Below are 20,160 nucleotides of genomic sequence, written 5' to 3' on the forward strand. Positions count from 1 at the left end.
GAAAAGGTTTCCAAGACTGCTGACTTGAATGCTGTCCCAAACCAAGACAGAGCCTCCACCGTGTTTTACAAATGGCTGTAGACACTTGTATTTCTCTCCTGAGATTCTCCGTACACACTGACAGTAATTTGAAACTCCGATTTATTAGGTCAGTTTCAAGTGGCTTAACAAACAAGCAAACATTCCTCTTAAAATGGTCAGGTACAAGGACTGGACTAAAAATGAATGAAAAAGCAGCCATTGTCCAAAGAAAAATGTGGAAAGACGATCACAAAACTTGGAAAACTATTGCTCAAGACTACTTGCTTGACTCCTTGGAAGCAAAATATACAGGACTGATGGGTGGCTCAAGACTTTTGTGCAGTACTGTAAATTGAGGATCCAATTTCCATTCCAGGAATAGCAATTTTTTTGATCATATGTTAATCTGTAACTGTATTTATATACTACCTGGTCATAGGTGGAAAAAAGTCTTGACTGTTATAATCCTAAATGTACTTTGCACAGATTTTTGCTCCATAGCCACACCCTGTATTCATGCCAGTTTTTTTTTTTATAAGGACAGTCTTTTGAACATTTTGGTGCTTTGTGAATTATGACGGCATTGATATATATTACAAATGTTCTTGTGTTATAAAACTTTGTGTCTGCTTTTCTTTGATTTAATTTGATTTTAATAGTTTTCTATAGATAACATAACTTGATCCAAGACAAAAGTTTTCATGTTAAAAAATATATTTTATTTCTTCAGAAGCTCCCCAAACCATCATTTCTTTTTCACATTTTCAAAAAAAATGAAAAAGATATAGTTGATGTAAGTACAGCCATTACATCAACTGCTAAGATAATTCATAAAAATATATTTTGTCATACTGAAGTGCATCCACACTTCACCTATCTCAATATACAGCAACCATGTGATATACAATTTCAAATGAAAGAGCCCTTATTGTTTCATGTTGCAGTAAGGACCTCCATGTTTTAATTCAGTTTTCTGCTTGTTTTAGTTTCCCACTAGAACATTTCTTTTCAAGTAAGTCTTCAGAGCTGCAGAAAGTGCTGTCCAGGATCCAGTGCAATGACACCAACAATGGTAAAGTAATCCTACCATCGTAGAACTTGTTGTTGTGGTTAAAATTATCTTCATACACATACATGGACACATAGAAACATTCTGTTTCTACAGCACCAGTCAAAAATTTGGACACATTTACCCATTCATATGTGTGTCCAAACTTTTGCCTGGTACTGTATACATAGATATCAGAAATAAATATTATGGAAACCCATCTCCACCGTCAACATCTGACAAAGAGTAACTTGACAAGTACTTGGGCACCAAAATCTCTCAATACAGTTTCAATAAAATGCGCAACAACATCTCCATATAAATAAATAGTTTTTTATATATTAATTTTTCATATGTTATTATAATTATCACTCTAATTTGCATGCTTTTCACTGAATCATTTTTGACCAGATCTATTCCTTTTTCATTTTCTTTGTTTCTTTAGCAGCGGTATGGAACATCTCTGTCCCTCAGTAATGTGAGACAAAATAAATAAATGTAATCAACTAAACTCAACAGTAATGTTTAAATTCAAATAAATTACCTTCACTTTTCAGACCTATACACTCACTGTGTAACTTCCAGAGCGCTTTCTACATGCTCTGTGGAACCACACAAAATAGAGGAATATCATAATAAGCCAGTAGCATATGTAGGCTACACAGCCAAAGATAAGAAATATAGTTTCCACTTTTTTAGCGTCAGTTGACCAGTCCTGTTGGCTCTCCCTGTAGATGGTGTAACCAAGTCCACCTAATAAAATGGTAGCCCACACCGACAGGGGAAGTAGTGGAATGTAGTTACCAACCATCTTACGTCTGCCTGATGTTCCCCAGCTGCTTTTATTCATTGTGAGAATGGCAAAATACTTAGCAGGCAGCAAGCTGGTCATGTACAGAGCTGAGTAGAGTGACATAAACACCATCACCATGTTTCCCCGCAGGATGCAGGCATAGGCTGCTTTCACCAGCCCAATAAGCTGGATGCAGCACAGAACCCAAAGGATGTCCCACAGCGAGCCTGTCCAAAACAGCTGGATGATGGTGGCCGTGACAAAGAAGGGGAAAATACCCGACACGATGGATTCATAGGTCATCCAGAGATGGTGCTTGTGCCACCACATTGCATTGTAGAGCCACTCCCGGAAGTAAGATTTCGTCCAGCGAGTCTGTTGGTTGAGCCAGCGAAGGAACTGAGCAGGTGTTTCTGTGTAGCATTTTGAGCGAGCTGTGTATCTAAAGGAAAGGGTAAAAAATAGACTTTTAGAACCTGTACATTTAATATTGTAGAACCATCATTGTAGCTACTGAGGTTTATTGAGCCCTGTGTAATTTCTGTGCATAATAAAATGAAGAAAATATAGAATATACATACTTTGTGGCATAGCCCATGCTCAGCATACGGTTGGTGAGATGCCTATCATCTCCAAATGTGCAATGGGTTCCCAAAAACATCTGATTATACCATGACTCCAGAAACTGCTGAAGGATATCATTCCTGTACAGGCCTACATTGAGAAGTACAAGAAATGACAAATTAACAAGTTGTCCGTTATGCTTTTAAGTGTTTAATGTACTACTGCCTCACAAGAAAATAAATCATTTTCCCTTACCTAAAGGGCCACTGATGCAGGACACACAGTTGAAGAAGGACTGGCAGGACCTTTCGATGTTAAAAGCCATCCAGTACCTGAGACTACTCATGAAACTGATGTAAGAGTCTTTGAGGTTGAGGATCATTACATCCCCTCCTACTGCCCCATACTTGGGGTTACTCTCCAGTACCTTGCACAGTTCCACAGTGGCCGAAGGGTCCAGCTTCGTATCAGAATCGCACACCTGAGAAAGGAGAAATCATGTCACTGAAAAAAGAGAAAACACTTCATTTTTGTTTTCATAAAATAATAAGAAAGAAAGCACTTAGATAAGAAAAGTAGGTACCTGTATGTAGTCAACTGATGACCCGAGTGCTTTAAATGCTGTGTACATCACCTCCCGCTTGCCTCCCCACTTCTGCATGATGCAAACACATCTCTTGGTCTGGATCAGGTGCTCTACTTCTTTTCTCTGTGGATCCTCTCCTACTATATAATCAGGATCCCCTCCAGGGCTCATTACTGAACCTATTTCTTCATCATGTTGGACCTGGGTGGGATCCCAGGTATGGTAGTTATTATTCCATACATAACAGCCAGGATCCTGGTCTGCAAAGACCTCTTTGAACATGTCCATCATATATAAGTCATCATCTGAATTCCCATCTATCACCATGATGATGCGCAGCAGCTCAGGGGGATACTTGAGGGCCCTGACTGAGTTCAAGCACTCTCTGAGATAAACAGGGTCCTCCTGATAAGCTGATATAGTGAACCCAATTGTTTTGGTATAGGAGCATGGTTCTGTACGAGATTTCATTCGCCGGTGCTCAAAGAAGGCAAAGATGCTCTGGACCAACACATGGAGTAAGAGCAGGAGCCCATAAATGCCAAAGGAGATGATTCCATACATGGACCACACCAGCTGAAAGCCCTCAACATAGGCCCACACCATCACACCCAGGACCACCAAAGCAAAAAGGAAAGTGAGTGTGGCACGGACTATTGAACCCAGCTTCTTCAATAAAGGTTTTAGCTCCATTTTTTTTTTTTCGCCTAAAGAGATACAGATACCACATATTAGTAAAACTTGTGCATACAGGGTACAGGGCATAACCATCTAGAAATCTTAAAGGTGCAAAGTAGGCAGTCAAACAAAAGATCTACACACTGCAGTGATTGCTGTTTTCTATTTAACATCGCATGACAAAAATCTGCTAAAGACAGAAAGGCTGATCTGTTAAACTGCATTTCATGGGCAGATCTTTTTCATGCCTATAAATGTAGTCATTAAAACATATGCAGACACTCAGGACTGGGAGGAAAGGAGTTAAGAGAAATTAGTTGTTTTATGTGAAATGTCTGTGAGACATATTATCAAGCTACAGATTGAAAAAATGTTTTATAATTCCACTATATTAATCACTGATCATGGCTGATAATCCAAGACTATGTTATCACTTATCATGGGAACTATATTAAATGATGCAACAGATGAAAAAATATATTAATATTAAAATATACTGAAATAATAATTATAAGAAGAAGAAGAAGAAAGTGATGTGTTTTGTTTGTTTATAACATGCCTATAAATAAACTAATGATTATAATCGTGTAGATTTATAGCATAAATATGAGTAGGCTAAAACAACTTAGCAAAGCAGCAAATACAAACAAACAAACAAACACAAAAGCATAAAGTTTTAACCCTACCTGATGTTAACACTCACGGCCTTTAGAATTATGTGGCATCCACGTGGTGTTTCTCTGGTCTTAGAACTTGGTTTGAACTTGGTTTGAGTTTTAAAGTGTCCTAGGTGGGGGGCGGGGGTCGTTGACTCAGTCGTGCGTCAGGAGTAAGGGTGGTCCATCTGACTTAAGCATATGACTGTACGGGGCATACGGCTGCTTTGTTTTCTCCCTTTACCATGGAGATGTTAAGTCTGTGACCTCCGACCAATCTTTCTTTTGCTGTAAAGAAGGGAGTTCCCAAGTTTTTCATTGTTGGCGCCCTGCATAGATTCTGTGAAGAGCAATCAGCTGACATGGTTAAAGGGTTGTCTTTCGGAGTCCCGAGTAAAATAAATAATTAAATGTCTTTTTAACTTGTAGTGAATGTGGCATTTTCAACTTTATGTCAGGAACCCCCAGATTTATTGTCAGTGACCATCAACTGACGAATATTATCTATCTAAGCTTAGACCGAACTTAACTTCAGTGACATCTTTCAATGGCCTGCAGTTTTAGATATAAGTTTTCTGTCCGGACATATTGTGAAAACAGCAGTGGGCTGTCCGAATTTGTTTTTATGTGTTTCTTCATTGCTGTTGTCTGTTGTTTTTTGGGACCACAGTGGAAATAAGTCTTTACACTTTTTTTGTGTGCAACCCAGGTTTCTTATGCAGCGCTGTAGTATGTTTTTTGCTGATGAACCGAATAAACTCAACTACTGAAGTTGAAAATCCTGAAGTTCTTGTGTTTCGCAGAAGCTGCTGCAGCCATCTCCGCTGTATATTCACTCGCGTTGGGGCTCATTCACAGTTAGACGTTGCCCTCTTGTGGGTCTTTTCTGGAACTGCACTTGTCAAGTCAAGTCAAGTCAAAATAAAAAAAGAGAAGAGAGTGTGATTATACGTTAAATGATCTGTCTGGTAAATGCCTACTTGATTGCCTGCCTCGATTCCCCCTTGTCTGCTTTCTACTACTAACTTCTCAGAGGAAGAAAGCTCTCCCAGATGATTTAGTCCACAGCTGCCACCAACTCTTGATTTAACCATGATCACATCCCTGGAGAGTTTCTTTAAGGGAACTCTGTTGACCACTCATGATGGTCCACACCCTTTTAGCTGGCTGTAGCCATCAACATGCCCAAATAGAAGCCACCAGGAAGTTGATGTCATGTAGGGAGGGCATGCGTGCTTAGGGGTGGTGAACAGGCTTGATTTACTGGACACGTTTTTGAATGTGGGATACTGTGCTGCAGATTTCTTTGATCAACAGAAACTTCTTTGCGTGACGCTCCTGAATTGCACCCCACGATTGTTAATTTAAGCTTTTACTAAAGTCCTACTGTGCACCAATATTTCATATGGTACTGAATCATAATATCGCTATAAAGATTAAGCTGCTTTGTCATGGTTTTGTCAATACAATTTATGATCTCTATGAAATGTTTTTGCTATTAAATATAGAGATGTCCACATGTTTAGTATTTCACTAAAGCTTTTCACATATTACTTTTATTCCATTCAGCTCATAATTTTTTTCCTTTGCTTCCTATCCCTTTTATAACTCAATTTATATTAAAAGATCGTGGCTAAACTGATGGTTTCTTCTATCATATGCCTGACTAACCCTTACAGTTACTGATGGTTAAACTGCATTAGTATGTGGCCACATCAAGAACATGTCCTCTAAAGCACACTTCAGAAGGATGAAGGTGCCTTCACCAACCTGCCACAACCTCTAAGTAGCTCATAAACATGGTTTGTGGAATTCCAGATGGATTCAAAACACAGACATGTGTGTTGCCAGAATAAACATCTTACCCAGCATCATGTTTTCTAAAAAACATGGCAGCCCCCCACATGTTCTGCAGCACTGAGAGCTATTTTTTGCAGGGAGGCTGTGAGGAGCCCTCAGAAACCTCATTAGGTCCCAGTCTTTATGTGGTGGTCAAGCAAGTGCATGGTGACTCACTCAGCTGCTCCGTGCCACACCCAGGAAACCGAAATCCACTTAAATCATTTCAGGATTTTCTGATCGAGTATTCCCATGTGTGCACCTGGTGCTGTGTTGCTGTGACAGATGCTTATGTCTTTAGTTGATAGCTTAACATTAACAGTAAACCAGTACATCCTGAAACTGACTGTTACATATTTGTAGCAGCATTCTGCTCTAATCAGTGATTATACAGAGTTGCCAGAGTGTGCAACATGCTTTACAGTTTCAACCCACAGAGAGGAGTGTGGCAGCATGTTTTGCCCTTTGTGATTTACTGTTGCCTGACTTTAAGTGCTTGGTTTGCTCCTTAACTACTAAGGCATCCGTGAGCATGAAATTTGTCTGCCTATTCATTGTAAAGCCATTTTGAGTCAGAGCTTGTAACTGCAAATGCTGTGACAGCACAGCAGGCTGCTATATAACACTCCTGCTTGCCATCTTGATTTACAGTCTTACTTGCTCAAGTTTGAATTACACAGAAGTGACTTTTCAAAGCCAAATACTTTTGACACACTTGTTTTAAATGCTTGCTCGTCAGTTTACTGCAAGGTAAAGTCTAAAAGCGAACTCATGTGTGTGAGAAAATATGAACCACAAGGCAGATGCATGTTCAGTTTTTAAAAACTTCAAATAAGACACAAATAGACCTGTACGTACACACCACACATCATGTAGATGACTTCACTGATGTTATCACTTGACATGAATTTTCATCCAGACGCCATTGTGTTCTTGATCCAGGAAACATAATTGCAAACTTTTGTGTAAACCCCAGGCTTGTTCCTCTGAGCACAGCCGTGCCCCCACGACACAACTCCCTGGAGCGCTCCGTCACACACCAGTGGCCCCCCGGAGTCACCCTGGAGTCAAAATAGATGATTTTTCAGTGGTTCATCCCTTTTATCATGGTGCATAAACATTTACTGTTTTGATCTTACCTGGCAGGAGTCCTTCCCTCCCTCCAGATATCCAGCACACACCATGTTTTCAGTGATTTGGAAAGGATAGGCATTGAAGCAGGTGTCATCACTCAGGAGGGGGACCTCCAAGCACTGCAACTTATCTGGGTATCTTGCTGCAAAGACCCCAAAAGATCAACATCTTTAAACAAACCTGAGTTGACTTAAAAATGGTATTCAAGCAATCTCACACAGACAGACTGTATAAGACAGTATAACTCACAGCCCTCATCGCTGGGACGAAGATTCCCCCATCCTGAGACCTGGCATATCATCCCATCACTGGCACACTTTGAAGGAAGCACAGCAGGATGTACGTAGCTGTTCAGAGTGGCAGGGTGACTAAGTTTGATCAGCATGATATCACTGTCCTGTGTGCTGGAATCATAGTCAGGGTGGCGAATAAACTCAGCAGACATAATGTGCTGTTCAGTCCCATCAGGTTCCCAGATGTCATGTTCTCCCAGACGAACTTCTAGATTTGACCTGAAAAAATGAAGCCCACCTTGAAAGTTGGTTCCTATATTTCTTTCCATAAAGTAATAAAAAAAAAAACTTGATTTTAAAATTTTAAATCCATGATTGCCATCCATGTGCTCGCATTTAAGCTTGCTGGTGATCATGTGCCTTACTTTGGTTTGCAGTGTGCAGCAGAGAGCACCCACTTATCAGACAGAAGAATCCCCCCACAGAAGTTGTAGCCAGTGAAGAGTGACACTTGGTAGGGCACAGAGTTCTTTGGGCACTCATACCCTCCAACAATCTTGTCATCTCCTTCCAGGGCAACTGCAGTGTAAAAAGTATAAATGAATGTGGCAAAATCAGAAAAGTATTTTATCAATGAATTGGCATCTATCCTAAATCACTGGTGCCACTTGAGCCCCAATCATCTGCATCTATGAATTAATTGTTTTTTTTACCAGTCCCTCCAGAGAGAATCAGGAGAAGGAAAAGCTTCATGCCTTCTGTTTCCCTTGCTGGCAGACCAGTGTATCTTAATTCTCTTAGTTTCAGGTATTTTAGTCCCTCTTATCGCCCTTTTCTCAAGGCCACCCTAAGCACACCTCACACACTAAACATGTGTTACATTTCCCCAGTGATACTGTCTTTAATGTCCACTACATAGGACAGAAAAACATCAGTTTAGTACTGTGTGTGTGTGTGTGTGTGTGTGTGTGTGTGTGTGTGTGTGTGTGTGTGTGTGTGTGTGTGTGTGTGTGTGTGTGTGTGTGTGTGTGCGTGTGTGTGTGCGTGTGTGTGTGTGTGTGTGTGTGTTAGAAAGTAGCTTGGATTAGGAAACAATTTGAGCGGCGTGTTTATGGTCAGCATATTTGTTTTTCTTTCCTTCATGTTACATTGTGTGTTCTGAATAAAAGTTCACTTTTGCTTCAATACATTTTCTTTAGTCAGTCTTTTTTTCTTCTTTTTATAACAGGCTTATTATGCCATTAAATACTTTAAATGATGTGTAATGCCATTGGTACACATCACTGCCACAGAGTGACGTCAGTGCCTCTGGAAGTTATGATTCCACATGTGGGTGAAACTCATGTGGTTACAGACACTCAAGTACCACTTTTTAACACAAAGACAGCCAAAAAAAAAAAAAAAATACTTTAAAAAAAAGTAATGTAACAATATTTACCCTTAAAATGTGATGCTTTTTCATTTAAGGCAGAACTTCAGCTTCAGAAAGTTGCTGCCTGGTTAGTTTCTGACATACAAATCTAACCAGATCAAAGAAAGTGTGACAAAACATCTGCATATTTTTATCTTTTATTTTTTTGTATGTTAGAACTGAAATGTCACTGAAGATGCAAGGAGTAAATGTAGTGAATGTAGATGAGTTTGAATACCTGGTGCACTGTGCAAAGCAATGCACAGTGCACAAGAGAGGTAAAGAAGAGAGTGTGGGTGGAGGGTGGAGTGGGTGGAGACGAGTGTCACGGGTGATTTGTGATAGAAGCATGACTGCAAAAGTGAAAGGGAAGCTTTACAAGATAGCAGTGAGACCTTCTATAATGTATGGCTTGGCACTAACAAAAAGAGGCCAAGCTGGAAGTGGCAGAGCTAACACGAAACTAGCAAAGAACCTAGAGTGACATTAAAGCTGCTGACCCCAGACCAGAGTCTGATCTTCAGTGGGTAACAAAGGTAGTGATGAGCAGTCAGGCTTGCAGCATTATAGCCTTCTGTACATGTTTCCACAGTGAAGTCTCTTTGGGGTGGTTTTCAACTTTGTTTTTTGTTGCTGGCCTTGTATTCCTACATGGACACTGAAAGAAAGAGCGAATGCTTCTCCTCCTTAGGAAAGGGATTTGTTTTGGCATGTGAGATTGTAGCTGGCTTATATTTTTAATTAGTAACGGTGTGACAATAGATTTCAGGTCACGTTACAGAGCAATGTGAAAGTAATGTAACAAATAGTGTGACAAGTTACTTTCTCTGGGGAGTATTTAAGCAACATACTTCAGAAAAGCAACAAATAATGTGTAATACATTACTTTTATTAAGAAATTAGCCCAACACTGATAGTGAAGGAGGACTTGCAGAGGTCTGGTTGACAGAGGAGGATGTTAGGGGCTGGGGTAGGGAGTAGCCAGAAGAAGAAGGACCTAAATTTCACCTTTTGGTACTGAAAGTGTTTCTTACATTAGTTCTTTTAGTAATGGACATAACACAGCCAATTAAAGAAATACATGTCTAAAATTACCTGAAAGTAATCCTGTCTTGAAACTCAGTCTGTACAGAGTATATGTTTCTAGCCCAACTTCACCTTCTTCCAAGGCACACGGAGACACAACTACATGTGCCGCCGGAGCTCCAATCTCTTGAAAATCAGTTTGATCAGTACCTTGGGAAACCAGTGTATCATTTGGATCTGTCTGATTTAAAATATTAAAAACAAATTAAACCAAGATTGCAAAATTATTGCTGAGTCATTATTTCACAACAGAGATACACTGAGAGATACGAGGCGCTGTTACTCATGTATGAGCATAGGTGTTTATCAGCACCAGACATGAAAACACTTAAATGTTAGGGTTCATTTACCCAAACCCTGTGATTATACACTTAAGGTTAAAATATAATGCATTCCCATCCAGCACAGGCAAGTTATCCACCCTGTCATTGGTATGAGGCACTCACATATAGTCTGCTTCACTCTTCCTCCAACCTGTACCTTCCTTTCTTCTTTCTCTGACTGCAAACAGCTGCTTGGTTCTGCTGGTAGAGTTACTCTCCAAAGTTAAAAATATCTCAGGCTGCTTATGTGTGCCTTGATATGAGCAGCTGTTTACCTCTTCTAGGTCTAGATTTCACAAGACCTACTGACAAATTTCATTACAATATCAAAAGAAGATACAAAACTGCAGAATCTTACAGCAACCCGAGTGGTATTTCTTAGACAAATCTAAGTTTAACAAATGTCACGAATTTAACTGCTGCAAAAGTGGAAAGCCCTGTGACAGTCTCACATATGACACCCAGATGTCTGTTTAGTTGCACATCTGCAAAACAGCATTCAAGATGCGATCAGCTGGATGAAAGTTCACTGCTGTTCTCTCTGCAGCCTGCGACTGTCATTGACCTCCAGTTATTTCCAACACCACAGCATCTGTTTTTCCACATTTGCTACCCTAACTCTTGCTTAGATTATATGGAAAGCATAAAAACATCCATTTATTTCACCATCTGGCACTGCCTGCATAACCACTTCCGGTTCCCCTAATCCCATTCCACTTTACCTCAAAATACTCTCAGACGGACAAGAGAGAGCACTGTGTCAGATCTGTACGACATATGCAGTGCAGAGCTTGTTTCCTGTCAGATAGAGCTGAGGTTGATTATTCATATTCACTTGGTCTGCTAAGGGGGACCAGGCACTGAGGTTTAAAGTAGGGCTGAATGTAAGGAAGCGGTTTAGGTTATTGAGGTGCAGCTTTTTTCCCTGTGTGTGGTTTGTTGATGGAAAAAAAAAAAAAAAAAAAAATTTCCTACCCTTATGAGCAAAAACTGTTGGCATGGGTTTTGACTTGAAAAACAAAATTCCTAACCTCTCCACACCAGTGAGACTAGGGTTTGATTTCCAGTCAGCACCGCAACAAGATCAACAAACCTTTGAGGTTGCAGGATACAGCAGATTCCCACCGTTTGTGACTTTATGGCATTCTAACAGGAGTGCGGAAGTTTCAACACATATGTTCCCCCGTGAAAGGAGTTGGGGATTTACACATTCATTTTTGGAGTTTAGAAAATGCTGCAAGGTCACACTGTTTTGCACTCAAAAGCAAAATACTGGGTGTATTACAGTGATGCTGGAAGTTGCAGTATGTCATTAGTACTTCACTATCCCACACACAAAGACACACACATACAGAGACAGGGAAACATGCATGCATAAATGCACATGTACTGTATGTTTGTTGTGCCTTCCAGGTTGCTCCCAGCTCCTGTATTAAATAATAACCCCCAAACTTCAACAGTGCATATCACACTCTGCTAAATCAAAATTCTCTTTAAACCTCCACTGGTTGTTTTACACACCCAAATTGGTATTTATGTGGCACACACATAATTACAGGTTTGGTTGGTAAATCAAGCCTTGGGCTCTGAAAGCTTCCCTCAAACTATAGCCTTGAGATAGCTATTAATATCCCCTACAGACTCTAGCAAAATGCTTTGCCTTTAAGTTCTGTAACGGCACAGCACAGCAGAAAAATGAAAAACACACATTTTAGCAGAAAAATAGTGGTTGTATTGCTCAAGAGAACCACGACAAAATTAAACACTGTCTAGACTTTTGCTAAAACAGGCATACAATTTAGTTTGGAGCTGAACAGTGCAATGTAGTTCTTAAGAGAGATGAAAAAGATGATTAGGTCGGTGTATTTTAAACAGTTTCCTGTAGCTGATGAAATGTTTTTGGTCTGAGTGTCAGATATCGCTCACTGGGGAAATTTTTCACATGCTAAATATTTATGTGCTCTCCAAAAAAAGCCGAAAAGAAGAGAAAACAGAGTTATGAGTCCTCCTACGCACTCAAATCAGGGTGTTGTTCTGAACACACGCAGAGACTGAGAGCACATGCACGGTCACATATACAGGCATGTAGTATTTCTTTCTCCCTCTGTTCCTCCCACAACTGTGTTTTATTTCTTCCTCCCCCTCACATCTGGACCACTGGCAGGACCCAGTTCCTGTGTGATGTGTGTACATTAGTGGGGGACCCAGTTTCTGGGTTGGGCAGGTTCTTGCAGAAGCTTGAACTGTGTGAATCTGATCAGTTCAAGATTTAAGCTTCATTGTGCTTTACTGTGAGAAAAAGTTTGATTATCATAGCCATCACCATCTATATTGATGCTTTTCTGAATTCTTATCATTCATCATTGGCTTATCTCTTCTTCTAACATTGCAAATACTTCTTTTTGCAATTAATAACTTTGGCAGAATATTCTAGACTGATTGAGAGGATTTAAATCATCTGGCAGCTAATTTAGAAAGCAGTATAGCCATTTACATGCATTTATATGGGAGTCTCAAACCAGCTGTGTTCAGAGTGCTGCAACTTTAATGTTACTCCATGTAAAAGGTGAAGAGACACGGATCAAAGAAAAAGTATTAATGCCCATATGGTGTACATTAAACTCCTAACCAGGAAACATGGCTTTACAAATGTGTGGATAGTGGGGTAGCAAAGCCAAAAGAAGAGGAAGGCCAAGTGGGAGGAAATGTGAGCTTGAAGTTAAACTCAGATGATGCATTTTTTCCCCGCAGTGAAAGGTAGGGCTTTACTCAGGGGATGTGAGACTGATTTGCATTGTCTGTGGCTAAAAATCCCCTATATCCATCATCTTTAACTTATTATATTTTGGCTGTTCTGTCTATTATTGTTCTTCCTGAAACTTGATTAAGTATCATATAGTTTGATGCTTCAAATGTGGTTGATGTAAGCAAAAAAATAGATTAAACTGACTGAAACAATCAAAAACGGATATTTGAGGAACTATCCATTCTTGACTGGGAAGCTCACAAAGCAAAAGAAAACAAGTGAAGTGCAGAGAAGAAGGAATGCGCCAGGTAGACGTAATAGATGAAATTGCCAGGCATTCCAGTTTAGGTTTGCACTGGGGTAGTTATTTAAATTGCTCTTTAAGTTAGAGAGACCTGTGATCAGATCTCTAACTGGTTGCTCGCCCCATTCTTGGCATATACAGTAAGTGTACAGTGTCTCAGAAATGCCTGGATTACTGTGATGAGTGACCATCATTTCCCACTTTGGAGTCCATGCAAAATGTACAGTTACAACAAACTGCAGTCTATTCAATAAATATGTCAGATTTCCAGCTTGTTTGATGATGACAGGTTTACAACTAAGATCTGTAAAATGCCCCATTATTACCTCAAATTTAAACTTCCTCCAGATCTGTTTTGTTTGCGGGTTGTAATCTACACCAGCACCACAGTTACTGACGGACGCTGCTGTGACATGCAGTGTAGGCTGGAGATCGAAAGCATACCTACAGATGTCGAATCAGTCAACAACACAGCGCAATTACACTTAACCTCAAGCAAACATGAGCTCAACCCACGCAGAGAAAAATACATTACGCAGCAGGAGCCTAAGGTGGGTGTATGAGAAGTCAAGGCTCCACTCCTTCTCAGGTAGTTATTTCAACAACCCGCAATTTATGCATTTTGCTGTTTGGTTACTCGGGGTTTTCACTTTTGGAGTTTCCCGAAGGACTAAGGTTTTATCATAGAGCATTTGAAGAAAATCTTGCCTAGGCAGGAGTTTCTGCATCAGCCTGCAGTGAAACAGAAGAACAGTTCTCGCAGATTAGAGCATTATTTTCACTGAAAATGGGGAATACTGAATGTTTGCAGGCAGCACACTTAAACAGCATCTTCACTCTGTGTGCATAGCATTCGCTGATAGGCTGCTTGTTTATGAAGATGTATAAAAATTCCTTGATGCGATGCATGAATATCAAAAGTTCAAGAAGTACGTCGGAGGTGACGGTGGGAGGGGGTGGGGGGTGCTGGAGGTCCCGCCCCGACGTGACGGTGACGTCACATATTTAAAGAGTCTGGGATTTGCGCTGCAGAATTTCCAAAGAGGAGTTTGAGGGAATCGGAAGGTATTCGACATCAGAGCGGATCGCTGAGAGAGGTAGGATTGTGCGTCTTTTTCGTTTTTCAAGCTTTGTGATTCAGATGAAGCTGTCAGGGGGAAAAAGGCACCAGAAGCGAATAAAATGTAAGTTAGGTGTACTGTTTCTGGGGAGCATCTCACATTAGAATGGTGGAGCTTTGTTTTTGAAGTTGAAAGGTATAAACCATATATGCGCTATGCAATTAACAAAGTATCATAAATGATTAAGTACTTCCATATTTTCATTCGTGGGAACTGTTTCTTGTATGCATTACATTGGGTTTACTGTGGTTAAACCCCTTTTTTCACTTGCTTTCATGTGATTTTAACACAGTGGGCAAGTTGCGTGTGCATGGTGTACACGACTCTGGAGGAATTTAAGGATTTTGCAGCCTTTTTATTGAACTCAAAATAAGCATGAAGGAGTAAACTTTATCAAAATGCCTTTTAGGGTGCACTGAAAGGTTGTATAATGAAGTCGCCCTGTTTGAGTCATGTTGGTGCTAACATATGAGTTCAATATGAGCTTTTGGGGGACTGAAATAAACAAGGCAATTCTCTCTTTTTATTTAACTGTGTTCTATGTTTCAATTAAAAGTGTTTTGCTTTGTCAGGTATTATTAATCTAAAAAGGTTAATATTCATGTTTGTTTATGTTGCAGGTTCAAAGACAATGATGGAGCTAATGACTACTACCCCCTTCTATCACATCAATGGAACAGATGACATTGGAAAAAATGGCTCTGTTTATGATGAAAGTTCAGAGTATGACTACGGGGATGAGCATGCTGATTTGAGACATTCGCTTAACACTATGTCTGTCGTGGTTTACTCCCTGGCCTTTGTCCTTGGTGTGCTCGGGAATGGAGTGGTTATCTGGGTGACCGGGTTCAAGATGAAGAAAACAGTTAACACAGTTTGGTTCCTCAACCTTGCTGTGGCTGACTTCCTCTTCACTGCGTTTCTGCCGCTGAGTGTGACTTACACAGCCATGGATTTCCACTGGCCTTTTGGCAAGTTCATGTGTAAGTTGAACACCACGATCAGCTTTCTGAACATGTTTGCCAGTGTCTACATCCTGGTTGTGATCAGTGTGGACAGATGTGTGTCTGTGGTGTGGCCAGTCTGGGCTCAGAACCACCGAAATGTACGAAAGGCATCCTATGTGAGTCTGGGTGTTTGGGTTGTGGCTTTGATTCTCAGCGCTCCATACTTCATCTTCAGGGACATCGGGCCATCGTACCGCAATGAGGACATCATCAACTGCTTCAACAACTTTGCTCTTTCTGATGACAGTGACACCTTTGATCAGACTGAGCTGTTTCGTCATCTGGCCATGACCCTCACCCGCTTCCTCCTGGGATTTGTAGTCCCATTCACTGTCATTGTTTCCTGTTATGCTGTCATCATCCATCGTCTCAGAAGAAACCGCACCTTGGCCAGCCAGTCAAGTCGGCCCTTTAAGATCATCGCTGCCATTATCATCACTTTCTTTCTCTGCTGGGCTCCCTTTCATATTATGGGTCTAATTGAGATGACGAATCACATGCCAGAATATTCAAGTGAAACACTGTATGATGTCATCATAATTGGGGTACCAATAGCCACCAGTCTAGCCTTTCTCAACAGCTGCCTGAATCCACTGTTGTATGTATTCATGGGGCAAGATTTTAAGGACAAAGTCCGCAAATCCATCCTGAATGTGCTGGAGACTGCCTTCCAGGAAGAGGTTTCTCGCTCATATACATATACAAACTCAATGGTCACCACTCGGAGCAAAGAGAAGTCATTTTCTGATGTTGAGTTATAAGGCTGTCAAAGAGATGAATCAACTGTATATAGCAAACACAACTGTATAACAAAATCACTTTAAGCATTTTTATTCAAATGTTCTCTGACACAAAAGAAAGAGTTAATCTGTTATCTCTCTGTCAGGTCTAAAAGAGCTTTTTCTCTCTGAGCTACAGTTTGTTATTGTGATATTGTACAATAAGCTTGAAATTCATCTGTGGGTTAAAAAGCATTTTGGGTGGCTAAAATGTTTCTGTGGCAGTTATTTAGTATTTGTAGGAACACTCAAAATCAGATGCATGTTACGTCTAAGGTGTTTACACGCCCAAACTGAGTAATATTTATCCATCTCTAGTACCTTGTGCTTCATTAGTGTTGTCGTTGCTTTCTTAGACTTAGTTGGTAAATAATCTGCCATTTTTTTGAGAAGAGATACCAGTCATAGTTTCAGAATTGGTAAGTTGTTTGCAGGTGAATTTATGCAACAGAAGTAACATCAACATATCATCTGTAGATAAAGGAAACACTCCAGATGTTGCTTCTCCCTGCCTGTATGAAACAGACGAGACAACTAATCACAGGCACAGTAATAGTTAAGAATGGGCCATAACTGCTGGTTTTACAGATAACTGACGTAGGAATAAAGACTCTGCTTCCTGCTATACAATACAGCACTCTGTAAATTAACCTATAAAATTAGAGTTTAAAGAAAGTCTTGTACCAAGTTAACTCTGTATTACATGTTTGCTATCATAATGATTGTAAATGACAAAATTGGCTCACAATATTGCAAGCAACCCTTAGATGCATACAGTACCAGTCAAAAGTTGGAAAGTGGGCAAAGTGGACACACTCACCCATCCCAGCTTTTGAATGGTATGTAAATTAAAGTAAAATGGGCTGTTACAGTAACCCAGTGATTTCATGACAGAAATCAATTCTAATATCTATTTATTTTAGTGAACTGAACAGTTTTCATCAGTACTATCTGCCACCAAAGTAATTGATTCAACTATTTTTTTGCTACACGTCTACTGCATGCTATGATAATATTAGGAGAACAGACCTAATGAATACATAGTGACTATGAACTATAGCTTCATTGTTATATTTCAACCCCCCACTAGAGGTGTGATGGGATGTGATGTCTGTGGCCTCCACAAGTATTGTTATGATTTTTCAGATATTCAGTAATTCTGATTAGAATAAAAAAAAGACTCATAAATCTCATTATTTTTTTTAATTTAAATTTCAGTGAACTGATCAGGGAAACTTCTGTAAGTTTGCCTCAAAAACTAAAGTAGAAGGAGCAGTTAGCCTTGTTTCCAGTTCATGATCAATCAATCAACATTGTATGATTATTTGGGATATGTGGTATTTTATCGTATAACATAAATGTCTTTATAAAAATTTTGGTTCAAATGTTCAAAAAAAAAGATTTTGTTTCTTGTCCCCAGTGGACAAATCTACTTACAGTCATTAAATGTTAATAGTAATTATTGTTATTGTGAACCTTTCTGTCTTTGTTATTTGCATTAATAAAACATTTTTGGCTTAACTGCTTTCCCACTCCTAATTTAGACCTACATCTCACTTCATTATCAAAACATGAAAGCTGAAAAAACATCTTTTCCTGTGCTGAATAATTAGAGGATAATTTCTGTAGCTAATAACTAAATACACAATGTATCTGATGACAAACATGATAGTTGTTAAAATAAAACACATTATTTTGCTATACCTTTCATGAGTAGGGTGTATTATTTTACATGCAAGCTGCAGAGTTAAAGGGCACCAGTGTTGAAAGAAAAACGACTGCATACTGGCTGATTTCCATCTTTTAATTGAGTGATTATTGCAATAAACTTGTCTGCACAAATCCATTCCAAATCATTCAGTATGAAAATTCGCTCAGAGACAGGAAAGAGCTAAAGGAAGTTGTGCGTTACATAGAGGCCACATGCGGAACAGTGAGGAAAATGAGTGACGGAAAACGTAATGACTGGACACATTTTAACCTTATACCTTCAAACATGTCAAAGGAGATACAGCGTACTTCTAAAGTGCCGGCGTTTGCGGACTTCTGGCAACAAATACCGTAATACCACTAGATGACTGTGAAGTGCAGTTTCTGAGCTTTCAGGAGCCATTTGAGTTTTTTCAATAGCACGAATGGTTGCGGAGTTACGGTAAAAAGCCAGCTGATCAAGTTCCTTTGACCAGCTGACTCTGCGGTGAGATGCCACGTCTTAATCAGCTGTTCGCGGATAGTAAGGTCAGGAAACCAGATTCAGCAGCGATCGCCTGACGTTAAAGGATTAATGTGATAGACAAACAGGATGTAGACTGCAAATTTTAAATTTAATATCGAGCAGGCTCCACAAACAACCTGCACACGCATATACGAATTGTTCATCCCTCAGTGCAATTAGAAGAACAAAACAGGGCAGGTCATCACTTAGACTTAAAGGGATACCCCCCCCCCCCCCCCCCCCCCCCATCCTTCATTTTCATTTTATGTTATTGTCATTGCTTATTGTTACTATGTTCATTTATCCTCACTCTGACATATGTTATGCTCGCTGACAATCAGGGCTGGACTGGGACAAAAAATCGGCCCTGGCATTTTTGACTTAGACCAGCCCGCAACTATGTCTTAAAAGCATTTCTCACGGTCTTACTCTTATTCAATGTGAGCATCCCCTTTGCTAATAATACTTTTATACTTTTTTACACTTACTTTATTAATGCTTAAATTGCAAAGCTTTTACTCATCATTTAGCTTTTTTAAAATCTCTTATTTCACCTGTTTGAGTGGTTTTTAACACATGTTTAACCAGCATAGAGGCTTCAATTTCAAACTACTGTGCAGCCTTTCAACACACCTTAAACTTAAATATCTAAAATGCTGTGATGTAGCCTAAAGTGGACACTTGCTGCTCGTCCAACACTTCTCAGCCTTGAGCGTTTGCTATTTTATCAGATTAAGGTGCCGTGGCTGCCAGATTTTGGGAAGTATGCAAATACCAATAATATTTATACTGATCAATTGCCATTGCTCATCATTCTTATGTAATAGAGCTAACATTACCTCCATCATCTCAAAGTCCCTGTATTATCCTAATGTTACTACCTGCTTACGTACTACACTTTCCCGCTCACTTTGTCCCTCGGTTTCCAAAGCCTGCATCTCTGGCTGCTCCTCTGTCTGCTGCTGCTGTCTTCACCTACAGCAGAGCTGGCCCAAGCCTCGAAGGGGCCCTAAGCAAGGTAAAGACCCTACAATAATTACAGAGAAAACCCAACAGTCATCCTAATCTTAAGAATAGAGAGGGTGTCTGTTTCCTGAATGCAAGCTGGGAGCTGGTTCCACAGAAGAGGGGCCTGAAAGCTGAAGGCTCTGCCTCCTATTCTACTCTTAAGTAAACTAGGAACCACAAGGAAGCCAGCAGTCTGAGAGTGAAGTGCTCTATTGGGGTGATGCGGTACTATGAGCCAATGAAGAGAAGCCAATATGGGAGAAATCTGCTCTCTCTTTATAGTCCCTGTCAGTACTCTAGCTGCAGCATTTTGGATCAGCTGAAGGTTTTTCAGAGACCTTTTAGGACCGCCTGATAATAATGAATTACAATAGTCCAACTTAGAAGTAGTACATGCATGAATTAGCTTTTCAGTATCAGCCTGAGACAGAAATATTAGAGTGTAGCCTACTCATTAAATTAGTGTTGTTACAAGTAGACAAATCTGCACAGTTAGAATAGTCTCTTCTTTCTTTTAGGAAATTGGCATTTGTAAAAAATTTTAAAAACCAAGAGTTTCATGACAAATGTGGATGAGCTTGGGGGCCCCCTGGTGGTCAGCCGCATAT

General features: G+C 40.0%; 3 protein-coding genes across 3 annotated transcripts; 1 reads left to right on the forward strand and 2 right to left on the reverse strand.

Annotated features, from left to right (window-relative positions):
* Window positions 1–1,443: 1,443 nt before the first annotated feature.
* Window positions 1,444–3,705, reverse strand: has1 (hyaluronan synthase 1). Its single transcript, XM_030750471.1, has 4 exons — window positions 3,010–3,705; window positions 2,682–2,907; window positions 2,444–2,576; window positions 1,444–2,304 (listed from the first exon to the last, which is right to left on the reverse strand). Exons 1-4 carry the CDS (start codon window positions 3,703–3,705, stop codon window positions 1,629–1,631), a joined length of 1,731 nt encoding a protein of 576 aa, XP_030606331.1. The 3' UTR covers window positions 1,444–1,628.
* Window positions 3,706–6,996: 3,291 nt separating this feature from the next.
* LOC115794429 (trypsin-3-like) lies at window positions 6,997–8,328 on the reverse strand. Its single transcript, XM_030749945.1, has 5 exons — window positions 8,266–8,328; window positions 7,978–8,131; window positions 7,569–7,831; window positions 7,325–7,461; window positions 6,997–7,246 (listed from the first exon to the last, which is right to left on the reverse strand). The coding sequence occupies exons 1-5, from the start codon at window positions 8,303–8,305 to the stop codon at window positions 7,097–7,099; spliced, it is 744 nt and encodes a 247-aa protein (XP_030605805.1). The 5' UTR covers window positions 8,306–8,328; the 3' UTR covers window positions 6,997–7,096.
* Window positions 8,329–14,442: 6,114 nt separating this feature from the next.
* LOC115794587 (chemokine-like receptor 1) lies at window positions 14,443–17,764 on the forward strand. The gene is made up of 2 exons (XM_030750175.1): window positions 14,443–14,519; window positions 15,164–17,764. The coding sequence occupies exon 2, from the start codon at window positions 15,175–15,177 to the stop codon at window positions 16,309–16,311; it is 1,137 nt and encodes a 378-aa protein (XP_030606035.1). The 5' UTR covers window positions 14,443–14,519; window positions 15,164–15,174; the 3' UTR covers window positions 16,312–17,764.
* Window positions 17,765–20,160: the final 2,396 nt, after the last annotated feature.

The sequence above is a fragment of the Archocentrus centrarchus genome, chromosome 16 (genome assembly GCF_007364275.1).
Source record: "Archocentrus centrarchus isolate MPI-CPG fArcCen1 chromosome 16, fArcCen1, whole genome shotgun sequence".
In the NCBI taxonomy this organism is placed as follows: domain Eukaryota; kingdom Metazoa; phylum Chordata; class Actinopteri; order Cichliformes; family Cichlidae; genus Archocentrus; species Archocentrus centrarchus.

What these genes read in the sequence shown, in the direction of transcription:
- has1 (XM_030750471.1), bottom strand. Translation starts at nt 3,705, where the DNA reads ATGGAGCTAAAACCTTTATTGAAGAAGCTGGGTTCAATAGTCCGTGCC. An exon ending in CATCAGTTGACTACATACAG is followed by an intron (nt 2,908 to 3,009) that starts GTACCTACTTTT and finishes CTCCTTTCTCAG; the next exon opens with GTGTGCGATTCTGATACGAA. An exon ending in CTGCATCAGTGGCCCTTTAG is followed by an intron (nt 2,577 to 2,681) that starts GTAAGGGAAAAT and finishes TTCTCAATGTAG; the next exon opens with GCCTGTACAGGAATGATATC.
- LOC115794429 (XM_030749945.1), bottom strand. Translation starts at nt 8,305, where the DNA reads ATGAAGCTTTTCCTTCTCCTGATTCTCTCTGGAGGGACTG. An exon ending in GATTCTCTCTGGAGGGACTG is followed by an intron (nt 8,132 to 8,265) that starts GTAAAAAAAACA and finishes TTTACACTGCAG; the next exon opens with TTGCCCTGGAAGGAGATGAC. An exon ending in GAGGGAAGGACTCCTGCCAG is followed by an intron (nt 7,247 to 7,324) that starts GTAAGATCAAAA and finishes TTTTGACTCCAG; the next exon opens with GGTGACTCCGGGGGGCCACT.
- LOC115794587 (XM_030750175.1), top strand. Translation starts at nt 15,175, where the DNA reads ATGATGGAGCTAATGACTACTACCCCCTTCTATCACATCAATGGAACA.